General features: G+C 32.4%; 4 protein-coding genes across 20 annotated transcripts in view; 2 read left to right on the top strand and 2 right to left on the bottom strand.

The window, feature by feature from the left end:
- The first annotated feature begins 4404 nt into the window (after positions 1-4404).
- LOC127072037 (mitochondrial Rho GTPase) lies at positions 4405-9480 on the top strand. Of its 3 annotated transcripts, XM_051012072.1 has the most exons (14): positions 4405-4498; positions 4565-5436; positions 5532-5737; positions 5798-5848; positions 5924-6025; positions 6099-6140; positions 6280-6445; positions 6515-6635; positions 6725-7184; positions 7281-7493; positions 7560-7756; positions 8118-8156; positions 8377-8448; positions 9122-9480. In XM_051012072.1, the coding sequence occupies exons 2-14, from the start codon at positions 5238-5240 to the stop codon at positions 9246-9248; spliced, it is 1995 nt and encodes a 664-aa protein (XP_050868029.1). In that variant the 5' UTR covers positions 4405-4498; positions 4565-5237; the 3' UTR covers positions 9249-9480. The 3 variants fall into 3 exon arrangements, with proteins under 3 accessions (XP_050868029.1, XP_050868031.1, XP_050868030.1); XM_051012073.1 differs by lacking the exon at positions 8377-8448 and having other exon boundaries at positions 4407-4498; XM_051012074.1 differs by lacking the exons at positions 8118-8156; positions 8377-8448 and having other exon boundaries at positions 4406-4498.
- LOC127072049 (coiled-coil-helix-coiled-coil-helix domain-containing protein 10, mitochondrial-like) lies at positions 8588-12649 on the bottom strand. 5 transcript variants are annotated; one of them, XR_007785306.1, is made up of 4 exons: positions 12325-12646; positions 9844-9958; positions 9474-9776; positions 8588-9227 (listed from the first exon to the last, which is right to left on the bottom strand). XR_007785306.1 is itself a non-coding variant. In XM_051012091.1 (3 exons), exons 1-3 carry the CDS (start codon positions 12426-12428, stop codon positions 9549-9551), a joined length of 447 nt encoding a protein of 148 aa, XP_050868048.1. In that variant the 5' UTR covers positions 12429-12646; the 3' UTR covers positions 9429-9548. The 5 variants fall into 5 exon arrangements, 4 of the variants coding, with proteins under 4 accessions (XP_050868048.1, XP_050868047.1, XP_050868049.1 ...); XM_051012091.1 differs by lacking the exon at positions 8588-9227 and having other exon boundaries at positions 9429-9776; XM_051012090.1 differs by lacking the exons at positions 8588-9227; positions 9474-9776; positions 9844-9958 and adding exons at positions 10083-10183; positions 10296-10636 and having other exon boundaries at positions 12325-12648.
- Positions 10698-11960, bottom strand: LOC127072050 (coiled-coil-helix-coiled-coil-helix domain-containing protein 2). Its single transcript, XM_051012093.1, has 3 exons — positions 11782-11960; positions 11092-11513; positions 10698-11010 (listed from the first exon to the last, which is right to left on the bottom strand). The coding sequence occupies exons 1-3, from the start codon at positions 11820-11822 to the stop codon at positions 11000-11002; spliced, it is 474 nt and encodes a 157-aa protein (XP_050868050.1). The 5' UTR covers positions 11823-11960; the 3' UTR covers positions 10698-10999.
- Positions 12650-12720: 71 nt separating the features above from the next.
- The window catches only part of LOC127072036 (transducin beta-like protein 2), a 49803-nt gene continuing 38386 nt past the window's right edge, over positions 12721-24137 (top strand). For 2 of the 11 annotated variants that reach the window (XM_051012070.1, XM_051012068.1), the window contains exons 1-2: positions 12749-13290; positions 15067-15138. In XM_051012070.1, coding sequence (XP_050868027.1) covers positions 15087-15138 — 52 coding nt within the window. In that variant the 5' untranslated portion in view covers positions 12749-13290; positions 15067-15086. Of the gene's footprint in view, positions 13291-14222; positions 14308-15066; positions 15139-19813; positions 24105-24137 lie in introns of those variants that run through there. The other 9 variants (XM_051012061.1, XM_051012062.1, XM_051012065.1 and 6 more) reach the window with 9 other exon arrangements.

Genomic DNA, 24137 nt, shown 5'->3' with positions numbered 1-24137 from the left:
GCGCGCATGTTCCGGCTCTCTTTCTCCTCTTCTTTTTCTCTTCTTCGCGGATTTCGATATGTCGGTGCAGGTCCGATATATCGTCGAATGGTTCGGTTCTTAATCCATCGTTAGACGCGAATACGGGTAAGATAGAAAGAGCACTCGCGCGTGTGTCGGCGGGCACAGGCGTGGTGTTCTCGGGCGCGAATAAAAGTCCTACGGTAATGGACTTCGTTTGATTGCTAAACCGAATAATGACTGGTCGTGTGTCGGTTCGTGTGCTGCCGAGTGGTATGGATCTGCTATCCGTAAGCGTGGACTGACCCTCCTCCTGTTAGCCGCCAGAATTCTCGGTTGGTACGTGGACGCCGCGAACGCGAATTTAGAGTAGAGTCACCGTTATTCTAACACTCACGGGAGTGTTCGGGCGCGATTAAAAGTCCTACCGGGGACTTCGTTTTATAGAACGCCGATTATTTGATCACGCCGGTCACGCGAATTTCAGAGTAGAGACCCCGTTAGTCCGTGGGTCTCCAACTGCAGCAACCTCCACGCGGTGGGACCTGGGTCGGTAATGCTTGCAATATGTCGATATCTTATGTGATACAAGTATTATCGTGCTAATGGCTGCATAATTCAAAATCTTTTTCAAGATCTTTTCCATGTGATTCCAAATTACATTTCGCATGACATCCTTCGTATTTTCAGCAATAAGTATACAGTCATTTCTGTTCATTGAAACTCATGGCTCTATGATATAATAATTAATCGAGATTAGTTATTATGGTTTTTATCGGGTGGGTCCCATGGGTGGGGCTCATGGGCGTGGGCTTCTGTGCGGGTCTCCTTTCAGTATCGAAAAATCGTGCTCTATTTTCGTACTTTGGTTTTTCTCTTCTTTTCAATTCCATCTTTTTCACACGTACACGTGTTTCATTCCATCTCACAGATATTCTTTTCTCTCTTTCTTTCCGAGTTCTGTCCTTTGAACATGCGCGCACGTTCCGGCTTCCTCTTCTTCTCTTTCTCTTTCTCTTCTCCTCTTCTTCACTGACTTCGATACATCGGCGTAGGTCCAGTGTATCGTCGAATGGTTTGTTTCATACTCGATTGTTAGACGCGAATACGGGTAAGATAGAAAGAACACTTTCGCGTGTGTCGGCGGGCACAGGCGTGGTGTTCCCGGGCGCGATTAAAAGTCCTACGATAACGGACTTCGTTTGATTGCTAAAAACGAATAAATGACCGGTCGTGATACGGTCACCGGATGACTGTAGAGTGAGACGGTCTATGTGCTACTGAGGAGGATGGTTTATGGCTATTTGTAAGGATGTTCAGTCCGTTGACTGACCCACCTTATATCTATAGTCACCTGAGTCCATGGTGAGGTGTATGCAACCCCGCGGGACCGCGAATTAGAGTAGAGTCACCGTTATTCTAACACTCACGTGGATGTTCGGGCGCGATTTAAGGTCCTACCGTGGACCTCGTTTTATTGTTCGTAATACGAAAAGCACGGACGGTCGTGCTTAAAGGTGGGATGTGGGCATCCGAGGCTGACGGCCTCAACGTTATCCCCAGTAGGATACCGTTGCGGACTGGATGTCCCTGTTCGCTCATGTTGCCTCGCGAACACCGGGAACGCGTATTGTAGAGTAGAGTTACCGTTGTATTAACATCACGTGAGTGTTCGGGCGCGAATTAAGTGTCCTACCGTGGACTTAGATTTATTTGCTTGATATATAGATAAAATTACGCCGGTAATGCGTATTTTATAGTAGAGTCATTCGGACATTCACGTGATTGTCCGAGCGCGATTAAAAGTCCTACCGGGGACTTCGTTTTATTTGTTCGGCGATTATTTGTTCACGCCGGTCTCGCGTATCTTAGAGAGTAGAGTCCCCGTTAGCTCGTGGGTCCCCAGATGCAGCAACCTCCAAGCGGTGGGACCTGGGTCGGTAATACTTGCGATATATCGAAATCTGTGTCTTAATTATATTTAAAGTCTGTAACTAAATTATACATATAATTATAAAACGCAAGTATTACCGGGCGAATGGCTGCATATTTTTATATTTTTACAATATCGCTCAAAGTTCTATTAAATGTTAAATCGATTACATTTTAAATTCTTAGTTATTTTTCCTCAGATAAATAAATTTGAATATAATAAAATACTTAATTAATTTTCTAGGAGAACGCATAGAAAGCTTTTCCGTCGCACTTAAGTTAGCTATCATTCGTATTTGTCCTTATTTACTTTTATTACTTACATACTTTTATTAATTGTATACTCTTGATAATTACATTAATTATATACTTTTATTTACCATGTGAATCATTTTTATTAACTTTTATTAATTATTAATCTCGGGTGGGACCCTTGGGAGGGGCCCTCGGGTGTGGGCCTTAAGCGGGTTTCGTTCATTTACTAAAGAAAAATCGAATTCAATTATGATATTCTGATTTTCGTCGACTGAACCGATCTTCGAGGTACACACACATCGTTCTATTTTTCACATGCGTACATTCGCAAATTTTCACTTCTTTTTTCCTTTTTCTGTTTGTCTTTTCTTTTCCTATTTTCTTTATATCTGCTTCTCATTCTGTTTCATACTTTTTCTGTTTCAGGTTAGATCATCGAGGGACCGATCATCGAAGGACCGATCATCGTGAAATTAAATTTTTACAGGGAAGTTTTTGCATATAATTTTATATTTAATTTTTGTTCTTATATTTAATTTCTATTATCTTTTTAATTTTTGCTATTTTGTATTTAACTTTTATTAAGTTTCTAATTTTTGTTTTTATATTTTAGATTTATTATCTTTTTAATTTTTGCTCTTACATTTAATTTTTATTATCTTTTTAATATTTGCTTTTATATTTAATTTTTATTATCTTGTTAATTTTGGATCTTATATTTAGCACTACTATTATTTTTTTCTGTTTCAGATTAGGTGATCGAGGGACGGATCATCGTGGGATTTTTACACGGAAGTTAATGGAACCTCTCTGCATATAATTCTTATTATATGCAGGGAGGGTATGTCTCCTTACTTCCGTACGCGAATGATAGGAAAAACACTCACGCGCGTGACGGCCGGCACGCGCGTGGGTGTTCGCGATCGCGAGATGAAGTCCTGCCGAGGACTACGTTTTGATTTTGAAATCGAAATATAGACACGACCGGTCGTGTCTCGAGATGTCTGAAGCCGACGGTGTGGACGGTGGAGCATTCTGTAAGCGGGGTTTTACACATCTCCAGTTTGCTGAGAAGCTTGAAGCTCCCGAAGCGGAAAGGCATCTCGGATCGTGGATTTTAGAGTAGAATCACCGTTAGTCCGTGGGTCTCCTCATGCAGCAACCTCCACGAGGTGTGACCTGGGTCGATAGTACTTACGATATATCGAAATTTATATTTGAATTTTATAAAACAAGTACTATCGGGCGAATGGCTGCATATCTTATTTTTTTGCAAAGTCTTTTCGTTCTTATCGAAATACTTATATTTTTATAAATAATTTACATTTGTTATATTGAAATACTTATATTTGATATTTAATTTAAAATTGTATGTTATATATATTTATATATTTTATATGAATAAACATTGCAATACTTATATTTTATATTGTCAATTATGCTTATATATAGGTATATATTTATATTGTTAATTATATCTTGAAATGATTTCCTAGAGAAATTCATAAGATATTCTAATGTTCTATTTTATCTCATTTTTAATACGATCTATTCTGTTACAAATTTGTTGAGAAATAATGTTATTAAAATAAATAATTATTATAGAACACATGTAGTATCCGTGTTAAATGCGATAAAAAAAAAATTATTACCGACCAAGTTCACGATCATTCATACAATCATAGTTCACATTTTGTCCACAGATGTCGTTGAAGTCGAAAAATTCATTCTTCAAACGAAAGATGTCATACGGTCGTTAACGAGGATCACTTCTTTTTAAATAAAATATTAGAATTATCCAATGAGCGTATTATTATTCCGCATGGCTAGTTATCGACATTTCGATGATTCATTTTGTATGTTAAAAAGACATAAATACAATTTTTCTACAATTTGTACAATTTTTAACAACAATTAATTAGTACTTAAAAAATCCGATTACTTGATACAAGGTAACATGATAAAGGCATTATAAAATATTACAATAAGAAAAAGAAAGGAATTGTATCGATATGTTTGACTTTCTATATGTATTACGTAATATACGTGTTTATGCTACACATTCTACGTATGCATTCTACGTACATACACATACATATATATATATATATATATATATTTAATAATGCTTTCATACAATCAAAGTATCTTTTTCACTATTTCTTCTTTTTCTTTATTTCCTTCCTCATATATCTTTAATAAAACATATATAAAATGAATATAGATCGAATGAACAATTATAACCTAATCATCGAGATATTTTATTGTTATTACAAGATAAGTCCGTTTCAACGATAAGTATTGAAAACTCGTACGTTAAATAAGTTTTATATATTAAGGAATAAGAACTTTCTAATATAATGGAATATTATTTCAGATTTAGAACTACGATTAGTAAGCATGAGATGAATCAACCGATAAATCTAAGAATAAACATGTGAAGTAGAGAATACGTAAGATCGTCGTTGTCGTCGTCGTCGTCGTCGTCGTCGTCGTCGTCATCGTCATTGTCATCGTCACTAAATATTTTATTTATTTATTTTTTATTTTTTTTTTTTTTCCTTTCGTTATGAAATCGAACCAGCCGGTCTCGGTTGAATGCGACATGAGCACAATTTTGTCGCGCGCACGTGCGTTATATCCTATACGTATACTTGTCATTCGAGGTTTGTGAGAACGTAACCTTGAAACGGCCACCCTCGAAGCGCAAGTTCAGTCGCCGCGGGTGAAACTGACTTTTTTTTTGCTTTGCGTTCGCGTGTGCCTGAAAGAAGTCGAGCGAAGAGAGTTTGTGCGAAAGATTTTCCAAAGGGTGATTAGTTATTCGGAGATAAAATGTTATGTTAAGATTTCTCGTACGATTATACTTTGAATCTATTCGACAAGAAGGAGTACAACGTAAACGGATTGATAAAAACGACCGAGTCAAAGATTTCTTATAGGTTATGAGTCTTAGGAAGATGAACAAGAACACTAACAAAATGTCAATCGAAAAAGTTTAAGCGGTGAAAGACCGTGTCTAGATTCACGATAAATTTCTATTAACAAAGATGGTGCAACGTGTAGTGACACCGAAACGTAGCGTAAGAATTTTGTTGATCGGTGAACGCGGCGTTGGTAAAACATCATTGATATTATCTCTTGTGAGCGAAGAATATGCTGAGGATGTACCTAGCAAAGCTGAGGAGATCACTATACCTGCTGATGTGACTCCTGAACAAGTACCGACTCACATCGTTGATTATTCTGGTAGATAGAATCTTTATTTAGAATGAATATTTCTATTTCTATTTCTATTTCTATTCATTTTTACGATACGTCCATTTATTCTTGTTGATGTTTAGCTGCCGAACAAACGGATGATCAATTGGCTGAAGAAATACAAAAAGCTCATGTAATATGTGTAGTTTATTCTGTCGAAGATGAAGATACTCTTGATAAGGCAGCTACGTATTGGTTACCTCTTATCAGACGATGTTCTACCAGTACCAGATGTCCAGTCGTTCTTGTTGGAAACAAAATTGATTTGGTTGATTATTCTACTATAGAGGTCTGTTATATGTTTAAGAATCGTATTAAGTTTAGAATCTATAAGATATATCTTTTGCAGGCTGTTTATCCAATAATGAAGGAATTTTCAGAAATTGAAAGTTGTATAGAGGTAAAGTTTTTCACTTATTGTTAGAATATTTATATTTGTAGTATAATGTACACATAAATGTACTACTTGTTTCAGTGTTCAGCTAAAACACTACAAAATGTATCCGAAACATTTTATTATGCACAAAAAGCTGTCCTGCATCCAACTACTCCTCTTTATAATTATGATATGCAAGAGGTATTAATTTTTCTTTTGATTTATTAGATATAAGAATTAGAAAACATTATTTTAATGATTCAAAACTTTTTAGCTTACGGAAGAATGTAAAACCGCTCTCCAAAGAATTTTTAAGGTTAGATTTTATTTGTTTCAAATGTTATTTAAATAATTTTATTAATTATGTAATTTTAAGTAATGATTTTAGTAAATTATAGTTTATAAAAATAATTTGTTTTTTTTTTTGTTTTTTTTTTTTTTTTTGGAATTGGTAGATATGTGATTTAGACAATGATGGCCTGTTAAACGATATGGAGTTAAATGCATTTCAACAGTGGTGTTTTAATACTCCTTTACAACCACAAGTACTTGAAGATGTAAAAGCTGTATTGTCGAAAAATATTCATGATGGAATTTGTAATGGTTGTGTGACTATGAAAGGTATACTTTCAAAAAGTATTTACTGACTTGTGGAGAATTTAAAAATAAACAAGTTCTTCATTTGAATAGGTTTTATGTATCTCCAGTGCTTATTTATTCAACGTGGAAGAAATGAAACAACATGGGCTGTATTAAGAAAATTTGGCTATGATAATGAACTACAAATGTCTAAGGATTATATACATCCACCGTAAATAAAAAAAAATATATAGAAATTATATAAAATATCTCGGTAACTATGATGAAAATTTTTATTGTTATGTTTTTTCACATATATAGATTGAAAGTTCCTTCTGGTTGCACAACTGAGTTATCGCACAAGGGACAAGAGTTTTTAACATTACTATTTATGCAACATGATCGGGATCGTGATGGGGCTTTATCTCCACCAGAAGTAGATTCATTATTTTCACGTTGCTTGAGTCCACCATGGGGTGATGAATATAAGCACACAGTGCCGACTAATGAAAAAGGCTGGATTACATTTCAAGGCTACATGTGTCAGTGGGCACTACTGACAATTACGAATGTTAGAAAAACATTAGAATATATGGCATACCTTGGTTATAATATGTATAATAATGAATGTCAAACAAGCGCTGTTTTAGTTACTCGTGAGAAAAAATTAGATTTAGCAAAGAAACAGTCCAGTCGAAATGTTTACACGTGTCATGTAATTGGTCAAAAAAATAGTGGTAAAACGACTCTTTGCAGAAGTTTTGTGGATCCTAAATTGGAGGTACATTGTATTTATTACTTTATAATATATTCTTTATGCATTGTTCAGATAAATGATGTAATATTAAAAATATTATATGTCCAAATATTATTTTAGAAATTAACAGATGCAATAATACCTTTAACTGCTCATGTTACTGTCAACACGGTTCATGTATATGGTCAAGAAAAGACAATAATTCTAAAGGATATTAATATATTAAATGTCCAAGATGCTTTAACACCTACGCAAATACAATGTGATGCTGCAGCTCTTGTTTATGATACAGCTAATCCTAAATCATTTGAATATATTGCACGAATTTATATTGTAAGTATTGCGAAAATGTTTTCTATATTTAGATGTAAATATAATAATTGAAAAATTATTTTATAGAAATACTTCGCAGATAGTAAAATACCAGTTTTAATAATAGCTAATAAAAGTGATCTTGCTGAAGTAAAGCAAGAATATTTACTTCAACCAACAAGTTTTTGCAGTAAGTACAAGTTGATGCCACCACAACCTTATAGCGTGTCTAGGGCTGTACGACGAGAAATATTTGTTAAATTAGCAACGATGGCAGCATTTCCGTAAGTTTAATAATCTTCTTATTTTGAGAACATTGAATATATATATATATATATATATATATATATATATATATATAACAGGAATTAAAAAATTCAATATACATTCTCTGTTAATGATTAAAGCAATTTAAAAAAGAAACAAAGTACATAATTATATCATTCAATGAAATTATGTCTTCTACTAGTCTCAAAAATTCAATCTAGTCTCCAAAATCTTGTTTTTCTTTTTTTTTCTTTCTTTCTTTTTTTTTAAGCAATTATAATTCCTTCCTGTTTTAAAAAAATGATTAAATATATTAATTTATAAGTGCGAATGGTTAAATGAATGTTAGAAACTAACAAGAAGAAATTTCGTGTTTAGCCGCTTTCAACCAGCGTGGGTATTATTTTATAGACACAGGTTGGTCTGGATTTTCTTTACACACATAAATATAAGCTTATGAGCAAATCGTGAATCACATTAGATGTCACGTTAGTTAGAAAATGCTTTATTTTTCATTGCACGTTATTATGCGAATTATCAATTTATTATGATTATTGCATTGGGGTCGATTTGCTCAAACTAGTTTTGCATTCGCACGAAAAAAATTCTCATAACAAAGACATGATACTCTTTTCAGCCCTTTGAGGCGTATGGTCCACATGTTGTTTGTCAAACCCTCACCCACTCAATGGTGGAGTTCTTTTACAAGGTTTCTTTTGTATTATAGTTTCTGAAACACAGCATGATTTCAAATTTTAATCAATTTTTATACTTTTATATTTATGTTTTTATCTTTTTAAGCATGAGCATGTGATATATCTTCGTATTATGACTAATACTATTAAATCATTCATCAATCTCATAATTAAATTTGTTTCTTTTTTTTTTTGCTATATTCTCTCTAGTGCAGAGAAAAATAATATTTTATATGTCTAATATAACTAAAAATATGCAACACGCTCTTTTAATCGTGTTTGATATCTAGCTTAATTAATCACTTTCTCATATCAGTTTAATAAATTTCAGCGGTAAATCTAATCATTTTTATATAAATCTTATCAAGTTTTCTGCTTATTTTATAGACATATATTTAAATAAAATTTCTATTTTCTTATCATTCTAATTAAAAAAAAACTTTTAAAAATAACTCAAAAATTATATTACTACATTTATATATTTGTATGTATGTTTGTTTATATTCGATGGATAGATAGATTAAATCATGAATGTAGTAGATGTACATGCAACAAAATTTATCATTCAAATGTCATATCTTCAACGTTTGAAATATCGGAATGTGGTGAGGGTTGTTTTATACTAAGGCATTAGTATTCTTATTCTTTTCTAATGTTCTTATAAATTCTGTATCTTCTACATTACAGACATTTAAACCAATTTGGCCTGATACAACAAGACTCTGTAGTCTGGTGGAAGGCTGGTTTAGGGATCGCAGCAGCCACAGTTGCTGGCTTCATGGTGATGCGTGTCCTAAATACAGAAAAAAGATAGTCTACCATATGTTTTTTCTCGCACATTTAACTGCCCCCTTTGTTCAAAAGAAAACCCATCTCAAGAAGCGCATTAAGTTAATAAAATATGTTCATAAATCATTATTGTTGGTATAATTAAGAGGTTACTATTGCTGCAACACACATTATTACTTATACAATAGCTTTATTTACTCCTATCGAAAATTGTAATCTATTTATTCATTATATAACAATTATTCATTACCTTTAAATGGCAGATCTAAATTATTATCAACTCTTCTTGGTATGTCATTGAAGCATCTTACGAAATATTTTAATGTTAAGCTTGCGAACGATGTTGACTGTATCTTTTTTGACACTCAAACCAAGTGTTGTGAAAGCTTTTACAAGTATCAAGGTCTTCGTTCTTTGAAGCACACTCAAAAAATTGTCGAATTTCTGGCGAGCATATCTCTTCGATTACGTTTGAATAATCGGAAGACGATCCTGCATTCACAGAATTTCCATGTCCTATACCACTAGATAATACATTTCCAATAACATGACCCTGTCATTGATAAGAAATGAATCAATGATACTGTAGAATACAATTTTTGTCAAATAAATTTACTTACTACTACAGAACCAGCAGCTACTCCTGCAGCAGTACTAGCTATATTTTGAAAATTACCAGTCGAACTTTTAGGGTTTATAGGATTTGTTTTACGATCTTGTGTAGTTGTAGTATACCTATAAACAATACAAACTGCCTTCAATCAATTATCAATAAGGTACTTTTATGAGAAATATTTAATTTTTTAAATGGACAGTATAAAAGAAGTAGGATTAGTTTTTAAAAATACAATAAAACGAATTCTTTGCTTGGTTTTATTTATATAGAATACAATTTTAGAATTATTTTTCTCTTGTCTTCATATATGTGACATATAATATAACTTGGTCTTCATCTGATATCTGTAAAGAGATGGATTATGTTATAACGAGGCATTTGTTATAGTAATAATAATAATAATAATAATAATAATAATAATCTATTAAAAGAAATGTATATCTATTAAAATCATACTATGTTTATGTTTGCAATCCAATAATGCTTTTTTATGTACTTCACAAGTTTGTAAATTCGTTTGATTCTGCATACAATCTAGAACTTGTTCTTCCTCGTATCTGCAAGGATTAGCAGGATCAACTGGTATAGATTCATCAGACGCAGCAGGTTCGTTACGACCAGAAATTTTATCACCGATCACCGTGCCCTGATAAAAAAATATCTTTTGTATTATGATTTTAATTGTTTGATATATTCTAAATTCATTCATATTCACCGCAGCTACACCTGCAGCTGTTCCTGCTATATGTCCAAACATTCCAGGCTGCTTTCGTGATTGCACAATTATAATGTCTGGTCTGCAACAATTGATTTATTTCTAATACCTATGTCTTAAGGTTTAAAAAAGTACTACATCAATTAAATTAAGATGTTTTATTCATGGACAATAATCTCGTAGACTTACATACATGGAAATTTAATAAGAATTAAATCATAGATATTTAAAAAAGAACAGTACGATGAAACTTATTTTATTTCTGTATCTGGCCTAAATCGTGACTATATTTATATGTGACTAATTTGGTTTTATTCGATACATAATAGATGAACATACAGACAATTACATTCATATATAATATAGAATAATCTTTGTATAATCGATTTCTAAGTAACTCTATCCATAATTTTTATACTGCCAATTTGTTAAGTTTAGATCCACATTAGATCATATCTGAAAAATAACAAATGCACGCATTAAAGTAATTCTAATTATAATCGATACAATCTTTAACGCATATTTTCAAAAACTTACTGTGAGCAGTTTTGCATTGACGAAGAGCTTCATTGAAACCTTCACAAAGAGAAAGATCAGATTGGTTCTGAGCACATTCCAAAAATTGCTTAACTTCCCAGGAACAAGCTCCGCTAGCTGGTGCAGAAATTGAAGGACTCTGTGCTTGAACGGGAGCTGCTGCAGGTGCGGCTGCTGCCTCGCTCGAACTTCCGCTGAATAATCCAGTCACTGCATGGCCAATGGTGTGACCAACAGCAGATCCAATGGCTACTCCTCCAGCAGTGGCAGCCATTTGTCCCATGAGAGATGGCTGTTGAGCTGCTGGTTGAGCAACCATTGGTGTTGCTGGAGCAGCATGTGCTGGAGGATGAGCTGCTGGTGCTGGTGCTGCTGCAGCCCTTGGTGGTGGTGCGGCTCTCGTTGGTGATGCTGGCCTTACGCTATAATAAAAAATTAAAAAAAATATATATATAGATAAAGATATCGAACATCCAAGTTCATTGAAAATAAATTAATATATATATATATATACACACGCACACATATACATCTCAAATAACGTCATAATTTTTGGTTATTCTACGTAACAAAGAAACCTTGTGATCATGATGCAACGACAAATACGATATAGATATTTAATTATCAAATTTCTTATCATATAGACGAATAAATATCTAATTAAGAAAAAGAACAAAAATGTCGACTTACCTCCTTGGTGGAGGACCCGATGCTCGTCCACGTCGTGGCATCTTTATAACGTTTAGTTTTATACTTCTCGTAAGCACAAGATAACGTACGTCTTCACTTCGAAACGTTTCACTTGCTAATACCGTTCTCAGCGATGGACTTTATTTGCTGAAAATCTGTTACGCAACACGAAATATACGAGAAATGCGCATGCGCATTCAATACTCTTTGGCTTCCTGAAAATTCCAGAAAAACCGAAGCGAAACCGGAAACTGAATAACGCATCGATATCAAAATGACTGTCGTCACAATATGGCGGGAATTTCGATTTATCGTCCGAATAATATTAATATATTTTAATCAATGATATCGATAAATAAACTCGCAATTGACTTTCTTAGTTTCTCCAATCGGAATTTTTTCAAGCGCAATTTCTTGACAACATCATCGATATGACGTTGCAAATCTTAAGAAATCGTTGCACGATATCACGTAAAATGTGCTTTTTATAGTACACTGAGTTTGACATGTTTAGTAAAGCTTTGACGTAAAATAATTACTCACCCCCGTTGTTGACGAGACGGTGGCGGGTGTGCTCCTGATGGTGACGATGGTCGACTTCTTCCCATTTTTCCATTTTTCGTTCCTGTTTTCTGACGTCCAGGCATATTATTATTATTATTATTTTTTTTTTCTTTCTTAATTTCGTAACTTGTAGTAATATTATTTCGATTTGATTACAACAGTATTATTATGAAAATGTAAGAAATCAAATTTACATGGAGATCGGGAAAAAGAATTACATTTTAACAAAATAAGAGAACATATATTTATTTACGGAGAATTTAATTATAGTGAAGTTGTAGACGTACATGGAAAAAAAAGGAGAAAAAAAAAAGAAAAACGGAAAAATCGATGTCGATAATCGTAATTGGTTTTTATTTATAGCTATGTTCGAAGCTTCTCGAAGTTTAGTAATATATCGATAGATGGCAGCACTACATTCAGTGTACAACATGACGCGCGCGAGGAAACATTGGCTTCGTTCTTACATAAGTCTTTTTAATATCGTTAAAGTTATTAATATCTTATATAATATATGTATATGAAAAGATCCATCGAAAAAAGACAGTTAACATTACAATCATTCGAACAATCGACATTAGAATATGAGCACGTATAAATCTAGATTTGATATTCATTAAGAACCATTTGCTTATTAACCATTTAATGCACATTGGTTAATATCTCAAGGACAAAAATATATATATATATATATATATATATATATATATATATATATATATATATAATGATCGAAGAATCTAAAATCAATTTTGTTTATAATTCAATGAAATTCATATTACGTGACTTAAAAAGAAAAAAAAGAGAAAAAAAATAAAATAAAACGAGTTGGATATATACATATATCATATAACGATGATGTTTTCAAAAGTATAATACATAAGAGATGTATAAGTACAGAATACGCGGTTTATTTGAAAGAAAAAAATATTGCAAATTAATCAGGTACACATTTTTAAGAAATTATTTTATTCATCCGATGAAAGTTATCTATCGTATTTCATACATGTCGTCGTTTAATTAATATCCCAAGGACAACTATAGTCCTGTATTATAATCGAAGAATCTAAAATCAATATCCTTTTTATAACTTAATGAAATTCGGCTTACGTGACTTTTAAAAAAGAAAAAAAAAAAGAAAAAACAATAATGTTAATAATGAGAAAGAAAAAAAAAAAAGAAAGAAAACGAATAACCCAGACGCAATAAGTTTTCAAAATATAACACACAAGTATATAAATAACACATACATATATGCATACGTATAAGATATAATTTGTTCGAAAAAAAGAGAAAAGAAAGAACAAAAATAAAAGAAAGTTATAACAGATATTTAAATACAAATTAATATATCAGAGAAAAGAAAAGCAAAGAAAAAAAAAAAAGAAAGAAAAAAGAAAACAAGACCTTAAAAAATACACGTCAAGATAAAAACAAAAAAGTTAATAACACGTAAATCATCTTTGTTAGGTAAATAATGCTCGAATAAGATAATAGGAAAGCATTTTGATTTGGGTTTTCACGTAATCAAAAATTACCGCCATTTTTACCTTTAATATTCAAGCAAAGAATATGTGTGTGCGTGTGTTATATAAAAATCAAAAAAATAAACGGAAAAAGAAAAAAAGAGAAAAAGAAGAGAAAGAAGAGCAACGTAACATACATTTTTAAATACTTAATTAATTATCGTAGAACAAAAAAGAAAAGAATCGAAGGAAGATCCGATGTGATAAAAGAAATCGGTAAAACGTGTCATTTCTCTGAATCATAGATAAGGTAAATACGATCGAATAAGACAACGAAGAAGCATTATGATTTGGGTTTTTACTCGGTTCTAAACTCCGACTTCTATAAACTCGTCTCGTGTTATGTATTAGAGATGTATACGTGTGTTATCGGTCCGTTATCATCGCAGAACCGTCCGTCGAGGATTCAACGCGATGACGAGCGTTGACTATATGCGTACGTAAAGTTTACGAGTGTATGTAAATACAGCAACACGTGTTACTGCATTCAATCCGCACACATGCGCACACGAATCTAAACGAGCTCTTCATAAGCCGGCGGGAACACGTTACTCGCGAGTCAGTATCATGATGCCAGAGCTCGGTCGTGATAGAGCACGTTATATATTCGTATACGCTCTTCAATTTCTTTTCTTTTTCTTTTTTTTTATCCTTTTTTCTTTTTTCACTTCATTTCATTTCATTTAATTTCGTTTCGTTTCGTTTCGTTTCGTTACGTTTCGTTTCGTTTCGTTACGTTTCGTTTCGTTTTATCTTAGTCTGCACGAGTCGACGATATTTAAAGTCGTTTTTGACTTCGGTTGTATCTTAAAAAGAAAGAAAGAAAAAAAAAACAAAAAGAAAAAAAAGATTACGAGCATCAAATATGGAGGGTAATTATTGGATCTACTTTTAATTGTTCACTCGATTAGTCACGGATTTAACAAAGCCCGACGAAAAAAAGAAAGAAGAAGAAATACAATCGAAGAAAGAAAAAAATAAATAAAAAGATCTTATTTGTTATCATTCATGAGAGATAGAAAGGGTATTAAGTTCGAAGAGAGAGACAGAGAAAGGAATAAAAAAAGAAGTGAGAAAGAGACAACAGAGTGTAACGAAAAAGGATCTTTTCTTTTTTTTTTTTTTTTTTTTTTTTTACGAGAGTGTTCAAAAGGATAAGGAACCTTCTTGGAATTATTGTTATTGGATCCCGCAGACGCGGCCGATTTCGCCGATATGACGATTCAATTATCACCGATATGCAACGAAAATGGGTGTCACGAACATGGTAAGTAATTTATTTTATTTATCTTTGTACTTTGCGAAGAAACTCATCATTGTCGTATATAGCGATAATTTTTTAAATCGTTCGTTCCGTTTGACTTCTTTTTTTTGTTATTCATTTTTCGGAGCTACAGAATAATTCGAATTTCCCGCTCTTTTTTCTCTTCTTCGCTTTTTTTTTTTTTTTTTTTTAAACATTTATACACGAAGCGTCAGAATCGAATATCACGTTTCATGCGTTTATTTATAATATTTATTGTTTTGTATTATTTTATGTAAACGTAAATTATGTTCTATCGTGTACGACATAATTATTGTTAATATCGTAGGAAAGTTTGCAGGTGCCATTTTACCAAAAATCTTCACTTTCTTTTTCACAATTACTTTTCGTTAATATATTTTTTTTTCTTCTTCTTCAATTTTATCGTTCCCTTCGTTTGCATAAACGAGACATCTTATATCCTGGTCTTTAAACTCATTCGATAAAAAATACGAAAAACATTGCAAGTGTTATTTTTTTTTTGTGTTTCTTGCCGATGGTGTTAACCGGATGTGTTCCTTCGGGATAATGACGATAAAGTAAAGTTTGGAGAGAATTGTTACGCGGTCGGTTAAAAGTTAAAAATAACTACGATGTAAGATATACTTTGACGATTACAACCAATAAAACGTTTTAACTTTTATAATAGTTTGGCTTTACGTGAATTAGAAAAAGAAAAAGAGAAAAAAGAAAAAGAAAAAGAGAGAAAGAAAAAAAAGATAAAAGAAAAGAAGAAAGATAAACAAATTGGTTCGTAAATTTTTTCGATTATTTTTATTCAATCCAGATGATTTCGATTGCGATATTTCTTTTTCTTATTTCTGTGTCAATCCAAAACGAAGACGCACCATTTTCGATAGGTTCATGCAACGTCCGGCATGCTACGAACGTGCAGCTTCCCAAAATTATTCTTCCCGGTAACGCGTGTTGATCTCGCGAACGCAAGTTGGTTTTGCTCGGGAGTATTGCGTACATTTCTTATGGCACATTGCCAATTTCAAAGTTCATATACACTTGGGATATAAGTACCTATGTCGAGATGGAGAAGAAACGAATAAAGTCAAAATTTATGCCAATATTTCGAAAGGATTATATACGTTGCCTATTTTTTTCTCTCTGTTTTCTTTTCCCTTTCGTTTCTTTTTCTTTTCTTTGTTTCTTTTTCTTATTTGCAATTAAGTTAAGTGAACATCAAGTGTCTCAAACGTTTTAAATTCCCGCCAAGAAAATTTGCGAGTCGCTCGATCGGTAAAGTCGCACGCTCTTTGAATCTCAAATTATTTGTAAATGAAAAGAGAAAGGAATGGAAAAAGAAAAAGAAGTAAGTTAAAATTAAAATTAATAAATAACGATAATTTTAAATGTATAAGACATTTTTAATTCGATTATTTCAATTTGCTATACAAGAAGTTCTTATCTAAATGAATAGAAAAGTATTGATAGTTAGAAAATAAAAATCTAAATTCTTTATAGATATTAGAACGTCTTGTATATATAAAATCAATGTATTTTTAATTATGAAGGTTAAGAAATGAAGTAATATCGTAGAGTAAATTTTTTATTCAAATTTATTTATTTATTTATTTTTTATTTACATGTATGTGTATGTATGTGACCGTACTCGCAGATAAATTATATTCTTCGATTCTTAATACTGATTTAATATCATAGAAAAAAGACATTATTACGAATTCGAAAGCATCTCAATCGAAAATTAATCTTATTTCGAAATCAAACATTTCGTTATAACCCTTAATGAACTTTTCATTTTCATACCCAAATTTGTAATAATCTTATAAATTTCTTTCGAGACCCTTATCATGATAAATCATTAATTGTTATTAACGTTGATCGATCGATTTGAATGAATTCATTTTAATTTATCAATCGATCATGAATGATATCGATTGATATACAATTCAAAAAAAAAAGAAGCATGTATCACGTTGTCACGTAGACTATTAATTGATATTTGAGTTGTTAATTTATTGTAAATTTATATATCTGTATATTTTTTTTATACGTATATATATATTATAAATAAAAATCGATAGAGTAATCCAATGAAATTCACGTACAAGTAATCTTGAAATTGAGTAAATCGAATCACGTGATATATGTAGAAAACAGATCGAGAAGGCAAAAGAGAACGAGAGCAGACAAAGAAAAATACACAATGTGTGTGTGTGTATTTGATTACAAAAAATTATCAAGACAATTAACTTTAATCGATTAGAAGATCAAATATCCAATCGTTGTCGTTTTACGCGCATAATGTCTCAAACTTTGATATGGTGGTACAACACCACCATATCAATTACAAATAATTTATTTCGATCAACAATTATCCACATTATTGCACATAATTTATTCATATTCTTGCTTTCTTCGCTTTTTATTTCTCTTGATTTTTGTCCCCTTTTTCCTTTTTCTTTTCTTGTTATTTTTTTCCTTTAATGAAATTTGACTAAAACAGAACGTGACAAACAGCATGTTCGACAAACGAATTGCCTTAAGGGCAAACGACCTTTAAACTTGTCCTCAGGGTTCATTGGCCTAAACCCAGGGAAGACGCATCGAATGTTTTAAACACATATCCAATATCTAGCTCAGAAAAAAAATTCGATGAAAATACTACTGATAGGACAATAATTTATATTCAAATAAATGGTAATAATTTTTTTAATAAACAATATCTTATTTTTTTAAATGAAAATTCTTCAGCCACTTATTGATCAACTCGATGTCGTTATCTTTTTAATTTTATTTAAAACACTATATTATTTTGTATAAATTAATTTCTTTTCTAATATAGTAGTTAATTTTCAATAGTACATATTTCAGAGTAAACAGTAATATATTTTTCTAATTAAAAATTTCGACATTATTTATTGACCAATCAAATATAACTAAGTGCATACATATCTACATATATTTATATGGGAAAAAAACGTAGAAAATGTATATATAAAATATATATGTATGTGTGTATGTATGTGTATATATATATATATATATATATAAGCACGCGCGTGGAATAAATGTATACGAACACGCGACTTTTGTTTGTAAATACGAACAGTGCGTATCTCTCGGGTCGAAGACTCTTACCAATCAAACATAAGCTCGATTTATTATTTTTTTTTTCCTGTATTTATCTCTACAGGACTACGCAATAATTTGCGTTTATTGCATCGTTTTAATAAGAAAAAAAAATTAATGGTAAAGATCTATCGTTTACGTTTGTTTACGAATCGTGTCTGATATTTTTGTATCATTCGATACTGCCACGTTTGCGTGACGTCACTGTGACGTAAAACACAAACGTCGAAGAGTTCCTAAATAAAAATAATAATATTCTTGAAATAAACATCGTGATCAAAACTCTCTCTCTCTCTTTTTTATTTTTTTCTTTTTGTGACATGGAAATAATTCGATAAAAATTTATACGTGCCAACTCGAACGTTTATAACCTTCAATTTACTTCCCGCAATTGTTACGTAATATTCAGTATACTTTTTTTCCTTATGGAAGTAATTGTAATCTTACACGTAATTAGAATAATATTTTTGTACAACGTAATAACATTTTGTTTATATATAGATATATATATATATATATATATAAAATTTCCAAAAATAAAGGACCGTCTCCCTTTATTCATACGTTACTGACGTTGTCGTCCAGGCGGTAAAACTTGCTGGTGCTCGCGCGCACATAGGAAAACCGAATCGAGGACGAAGATATTCGAAACGAGGAAAAGTAACGGAGCGAGTAACGGGTTGAATACAACTCATCTTCCCGCTAGAAACGAGTCAACTCTTTCTGAGATCGACTGATTACAACTCCATCTATTAAACCCATCTTCGAATGGCAACGAAAGAAAGAAAAAAGAAAAAGAATCTGTAAAAATAGTTTTAAAAGCAACAGGTGTAACATCCCACTAACCACACACACACACACACACACACGTTTCCTTTCTTATTTGTTTGCTTTTTTTTTATTTTCATACGTTCATTAAAACATATACAAAAAAAAGGGAAAAACAAGGAATATTACAAGAAGATCGTAAATTCCAATTTTCCGTTTAATCTTCCTATTCTCGGTATTATCAGTATCGATAAATTAATGAACGAATTAAATTCAATGTTTTCTAATCGGTATAAATGACGCAAGTATTCTAAGAATGATTGAAACACTCATAAATGAAGTGGAAAATCTTTAGGGGAAACAGTCATTGCTCTTCTTAGAATCTAAACGCGAATTCGCGGAAGGTTAAAGCCACGAATGATGATGCAATTTGCTTACGATCGGTCGTCTAACCTAACACTTTGAAAAAATTGTACTCCTCTGAATCATGTTGCCTCTTTAAAATGATATAAAACTGAAAATTTAATTAGAAATATTAAGTAGATAAAAATATCATTATCAGTTATTCAACTCTTTATTTTTATTGTACATATATAAATGTATAATATAGTATATGCAATCAAATATATATATATATATATTTCAAATATTTTTAATAGATTGAAATAGGATTGATAATTATTAATAAAATTCATGAACAACACTGTTTGCTTGTTTTTCGATTAACAAATAAAATAAACTCTTCAAAATTTTCTACTTGTTCTTTAAATAAATCATAATTTAAATAAATCATAATTTAAAAAATAAATTAAAAATATTGACCATCAAAAAATAATTACGTTTTTTAGAATACAACAATAGTATTTACAGGTTATGTTTATAATCTACTGTACGATGAGATATTGCGATAACGTCATTGAAAAGACAAATGAATCATCATATCAATTTGATTCTCGAGATAGATGGCTCGATTTTTGTCGGAAATAATTGACTAATCGTAAAATTATATATTGTTACGTTATCACGACGTAAACCCAGTTACATGATAGTGTATTTTTGTTTTTCCTGTTAATTATCTTCAATGACTAATGTTTATTATGAGCTTTTTTAAAAGAAGAACAACAACTAGAACCACGTATGCCTCGTGTTAAAAAAGAAAAGAAAAATGAAAAGATACAAAGGAAAATAAAGTACAAAAACCTATCTCATCTGGTTGTTCCTAATAAAAAATTAAAAAAAGCAAAAAAATCGTGATGGATCATCAAGTATAGTTCAAAGAATTAGAAATCTAAGAAGACGTTTTAAGCGAAATAAAAAAATGTGTTAAACATTCGTTTTAAATGTCGTCAAAAAATAAATACATCCACCGAATGAATATTGTTCATTTTTTTTAATCGAAGAGTAAAGAAAATTTTAAGAAATAAAATAATATAGAGTGCAATATATATATATATATATATATATGTGTGTGTGTGTGTGTACATCAAAATAAGATAATTGAATTCGATGAGTGAAATATGATTTTTTTTTCTTTTTTTTACTAAGAGCATGACTCCGAATCATGGGTCATTTCATCACCCGAACAGTATGGGTGAGACGAATTTTTGCATGGGGAAAAAGATTTCTTTTTTTTTTCTCTACAAAAGTCTACAACTATTTTTTAGTTTTATCGTGATGTTATAATTTTTTTTTAAGTATCTACTTTTACAAATATATATATATGTATATGTATCTTTGTTTATTTTTTTTCCCTCGAATATCGATTAAACTGACAATGTATTGAAACCAGAAAAAAAGTGGGCCATCATTCCCGGAATTACTTTGTATACATACACACGTACACACACACACGTACACACACGTACATACACACACACACACACACACACAGATACAATACATACATCTTACTACACAAGCGTAATAAATATTTTAATAAAGACATTACTTGGACTTTGACTCGATTACGTGTGAAGTTAATCGCAGATTAACGAAATACGTACTCGCGAATTCCTCCAATTCTCTGGCAATTTCGATCATCCTATTTTACTGTGAATTTACATATATACCAATATAAGTTTGTATGTGCTCATCCATGTACAACCACGTGTTTACAGCTTCTTATATATGTTTGTATTCGTCATACATAAATATATACATATACATGTATGTGTATGTCGTAAGTAGCTCGATCAAAGAAAGAGAGAGAGAGAGAGAGAGTAGGATGATATACGAGGTATCATAGTAGCGAGAGAGAAGAGTGAAGGAGTAAAGGAGAGAAAGAGAGAAAGAGAGACATCTTTAATGGTAGGTGTTACAATGGAAAGAAGAAGAAAAAGAGAGAGAGAGACAAGAAACTAAGTATAATATGTATATATCGGCACGTGATCTTTCGTTCCATCAAATACACGTTTTCTCTATCCCACTAACACATCTATATAAACCTTTCTCTCTCTCTCTCTCTCTCTCTCTCTCTCTCTCTCTCACTCTCTTCCTCATCGATTCGACTTTATATAATTCGCGAATCAACCGTCAGAGTTCGCGTCAGTCGTTTAATTTACGTAAGTCGCGCGGTAACGCGTTCCGAGAAGGTAATCGTACCGCGATACTCGCGAGTGTTCGAACGAGGTAGTAGTGACTGACTCGTCGTCCTTTTGTTCAGAGGATTATTTTAATTTCATTTTCTTTCCTTTTCATTTCTTCTTCTCTTTCGTCACGTAAATCGTACGTAAGATAAACCAATTGAAATACAATCGTATCGATATCTACGAAAATGTTTTTTAACGATCTTTTTCTTTAAAAAAAAAGTAATAAATGAATGAATAACAAATAATAGAAATAAATAAGATATATTAAAAAAAAAAAAATAACGAAACGAACACGGTTTCATCTCTCTCGAAATCGTATCGTAGATCAAAGGATTATCAATGGTAATCAGAGAAGAGGAAAAATAATATTTGAAGAATCTTTAAGAAAGAACGATAAGAAAAAAAGAAGAGTTCGTATATCTTTGTTTTATTGAAAATAATCGAATATTGGAGAAGATTAAGGACAGAAGGGTATCGAATAAAGACGAATATATTCGAACGATGATTATTCGATTTGAAAGCCGATGATACAGTGATATTTCTTCGTACCGAAAAGAAAACGAAGGAAAAAACAAGAAGAAAGGATTTCACATTTCAATCGTGAAGATATTCGAGTGACCAATGTAATATAATCAGGAAATCGTGGAATGTGCGAACGTTATGATCGTTGGAAGTATCGCTTATTGATAAATTATATCGTAATTATCGTCGTCGAATTAAAATCCGAAAGAAAATCGTTCGAAAGATACGCGGTGTTGTTGTTGTTGTTTCGTTGAAATTGATATCATCGTTGTATATCGCGTGAAAGAATAAGAAGAAAAGAAAGAAAGAATAATAATAATAATAATAATAATAAGAAGAAGAAGAAGAAGAAGAAGAAGAAGAAGAACTACACACAACAACAACAAATATTAATTAAAGCAAACACATTAATTCCATTGCAAATATTCAACGAATGAACGTTAGAAACTATCATTTAAAAGATTATCGATCGCGTATGAAAAATTTCAACAAAAAAGGAAAAGGTTACGAATAAACGTTCTCTCTACCTTTACCGACCGAGATCTACTATCTAGTTATCAATAAAGCGATGTAAGAGAAATAGAGAGAGACAGAGAGAGAGAGAGAGAAAGAGAGAGAGAGAGAGAGAGACAGAGGAAGGAAGAAAAAGAAAGAAAGAAAGAAAGAGAGAGAGAGAGAGAGAGAGAGAACAAACAGGAGAAGAAAGAAAGAGAGAGAGAGAGAGAGAGAGAAGAGACAGAAAGAGAGAGACAGAAAGAGACTATAAAAGAAAAATGTCAGCTCGTCTAGATATCGAATGTTTCGTGGTTATCGTGCGGTTTACGCATCGTACCGCGATCGTTGCGTGATCTCTTGCGTGTTTTCGGAACGCGCGGTCGTGCGCACGCGAGTTCTCTCGTTTCCTTAGCTTCCCTCAAAACCGGCGTGTGCGTGTGCGTGTGCGTGTAGTGTTGTGTGGTGTATGTGCGTGTGCGTGTGTTTGTGTGTGTATATCGTGCATATTCTTTTTCTCTCTTTCTCTCTCTCTCTCTCTCTCTCTCTCTTTATCTATCCGTCTCTATCTACCTCTATCTTCGTCTCTCTCTCTCTCTCTCTCTCACCCACACTACTACTCACTCACTCACTCACTCACACTATCTGGTTTTTTTTATCGGTCTATCTCTTCCTATGTCTCAACATTTTTGCTTATACACCGTACTCCTCTCTCTTTTTCTCTTTCTCTCTCTCTCTCTCTCTCTCTCCCCCCCTCTCCCTCTGGGTACTTACATAAATCACATAAGAAAATATTAATTTTCGATTAATCTCATTCGTCAGTGTACGAACGTGCGTACGTCCGTACGTACGTACGTCCACCGTCGTCCATGCGTGCGTGCGTGCCTGCCTGCCTGCCTGCCTCTGCCTGCTGCCTGCCTGAGTGTTGCCTGTGTGTACATTGTGTGTTGTTTCGTGTATTGGTTAAATAGTGCGCCGCGTTGTGTTACACACTGTGCGTGTACGGTATGAGAAAGATTCGTTCGTACTAATAGTTTTCTCACACGTTCGATTAATACGAAGGGAATAACACTGTCGTTCGTTCTTTGGTGCGCGATATTCATTATTATTATTATTATTATTATTGTCGTCGTCGTCGTCGTCGTCGTCGTCGTCGTCGTCGTCGTCGTCGTTGTCGTCGTCATCATCGTCGTCATCGTCGTCATCGTCGTCTCTTTTTCTTTCTTTCTTTCATCCTTTCATCATTTCTTTCTGTCTTTAATTATTCAAACAAAACGGCTCCGACACTCCGATTCTCGCGAAAAATGGAGGACACCCAAGGGAAAATCTTTTTCAATCGAACTGACTCAACCGTCTTCGTATTATTAGCGACAATGATCTTTGGTGGAATCATCATAATCTTTGGTTATATTGTCAGCCGGTATTCAAGATCCCATGGCGTTATGGATTCGACGAAAGGTAATCATTCTCTGTCATAAATCTTATCGAATA

The sequence above is a fragment of the Vespula vulgaris genome, chromosome 24, assembly GCF_905475345.1.
Source record: "Vespula vulgaris chromosome 24, iyVesVulg1.1, whole genome shotgun sequence".
Taxonomy (NCBI): Eukaryota; Metazoa; Arthropoda; class Insecta; order Hymenoptera; family Vespidae; genus Vespula; species Vespula vulgaris.
Note: the sequence above shows the minus strand (reverse complement) of the source record. Positions and strands in the feature narration are given on the sequence as shown.

Bases quoted from the DNA above. Each gene is read 5' to 3' on its own strand.
- LOC127072037 (XM_051012072.1), top strand. From the start codon at position 5,238: ATGGTGCAACGTGTAGTGACACCGAAACGTAGCGTAAGAATTTTGTTG. The intron at 6,446-6,514 runs GTATACTTTCAA...TCATTTGAATAG, and splicing joins TGGTTGTGTGACTATGAAAG to GTTTTATGTATCTCCAGTGC. The intron at 6,636-6,724 runs GTAAATAAAAAA...TCACATATATAG, and splicing joins AAGGATTATATACATCCACC to ATTGAAAGTTCCTTCTGGTT.
- LOC127072050 (XM_051012093.1), bottom strand. From the start codon at position 11,822: ATGCCACGACGTGGACGAGCATCGGGTCCTCCACCAAGGAG. The intron at 11,514-11,781 runs GTAAGTCGACAT...TTTTTATTATAG, and splicing joins TCGGGTCCTCCACCAAGGAG to CGTAAGGCCAGCATCACCAA.
- LOC127072049 (XM_051012089.1), bottom strand. From the start codon at position 12,428: ATGCCTGGACGTCAGAAAACAGGAACGAAAAATGGAAAAATGGGAAGA. The intron at 10,637-12,324 runs GTGAGTAATTAT...CAATTGTTGCAG, and splicing joins CCGTCTCGTCAACAACGGGG to ACCAGACATTATAATTGTGC.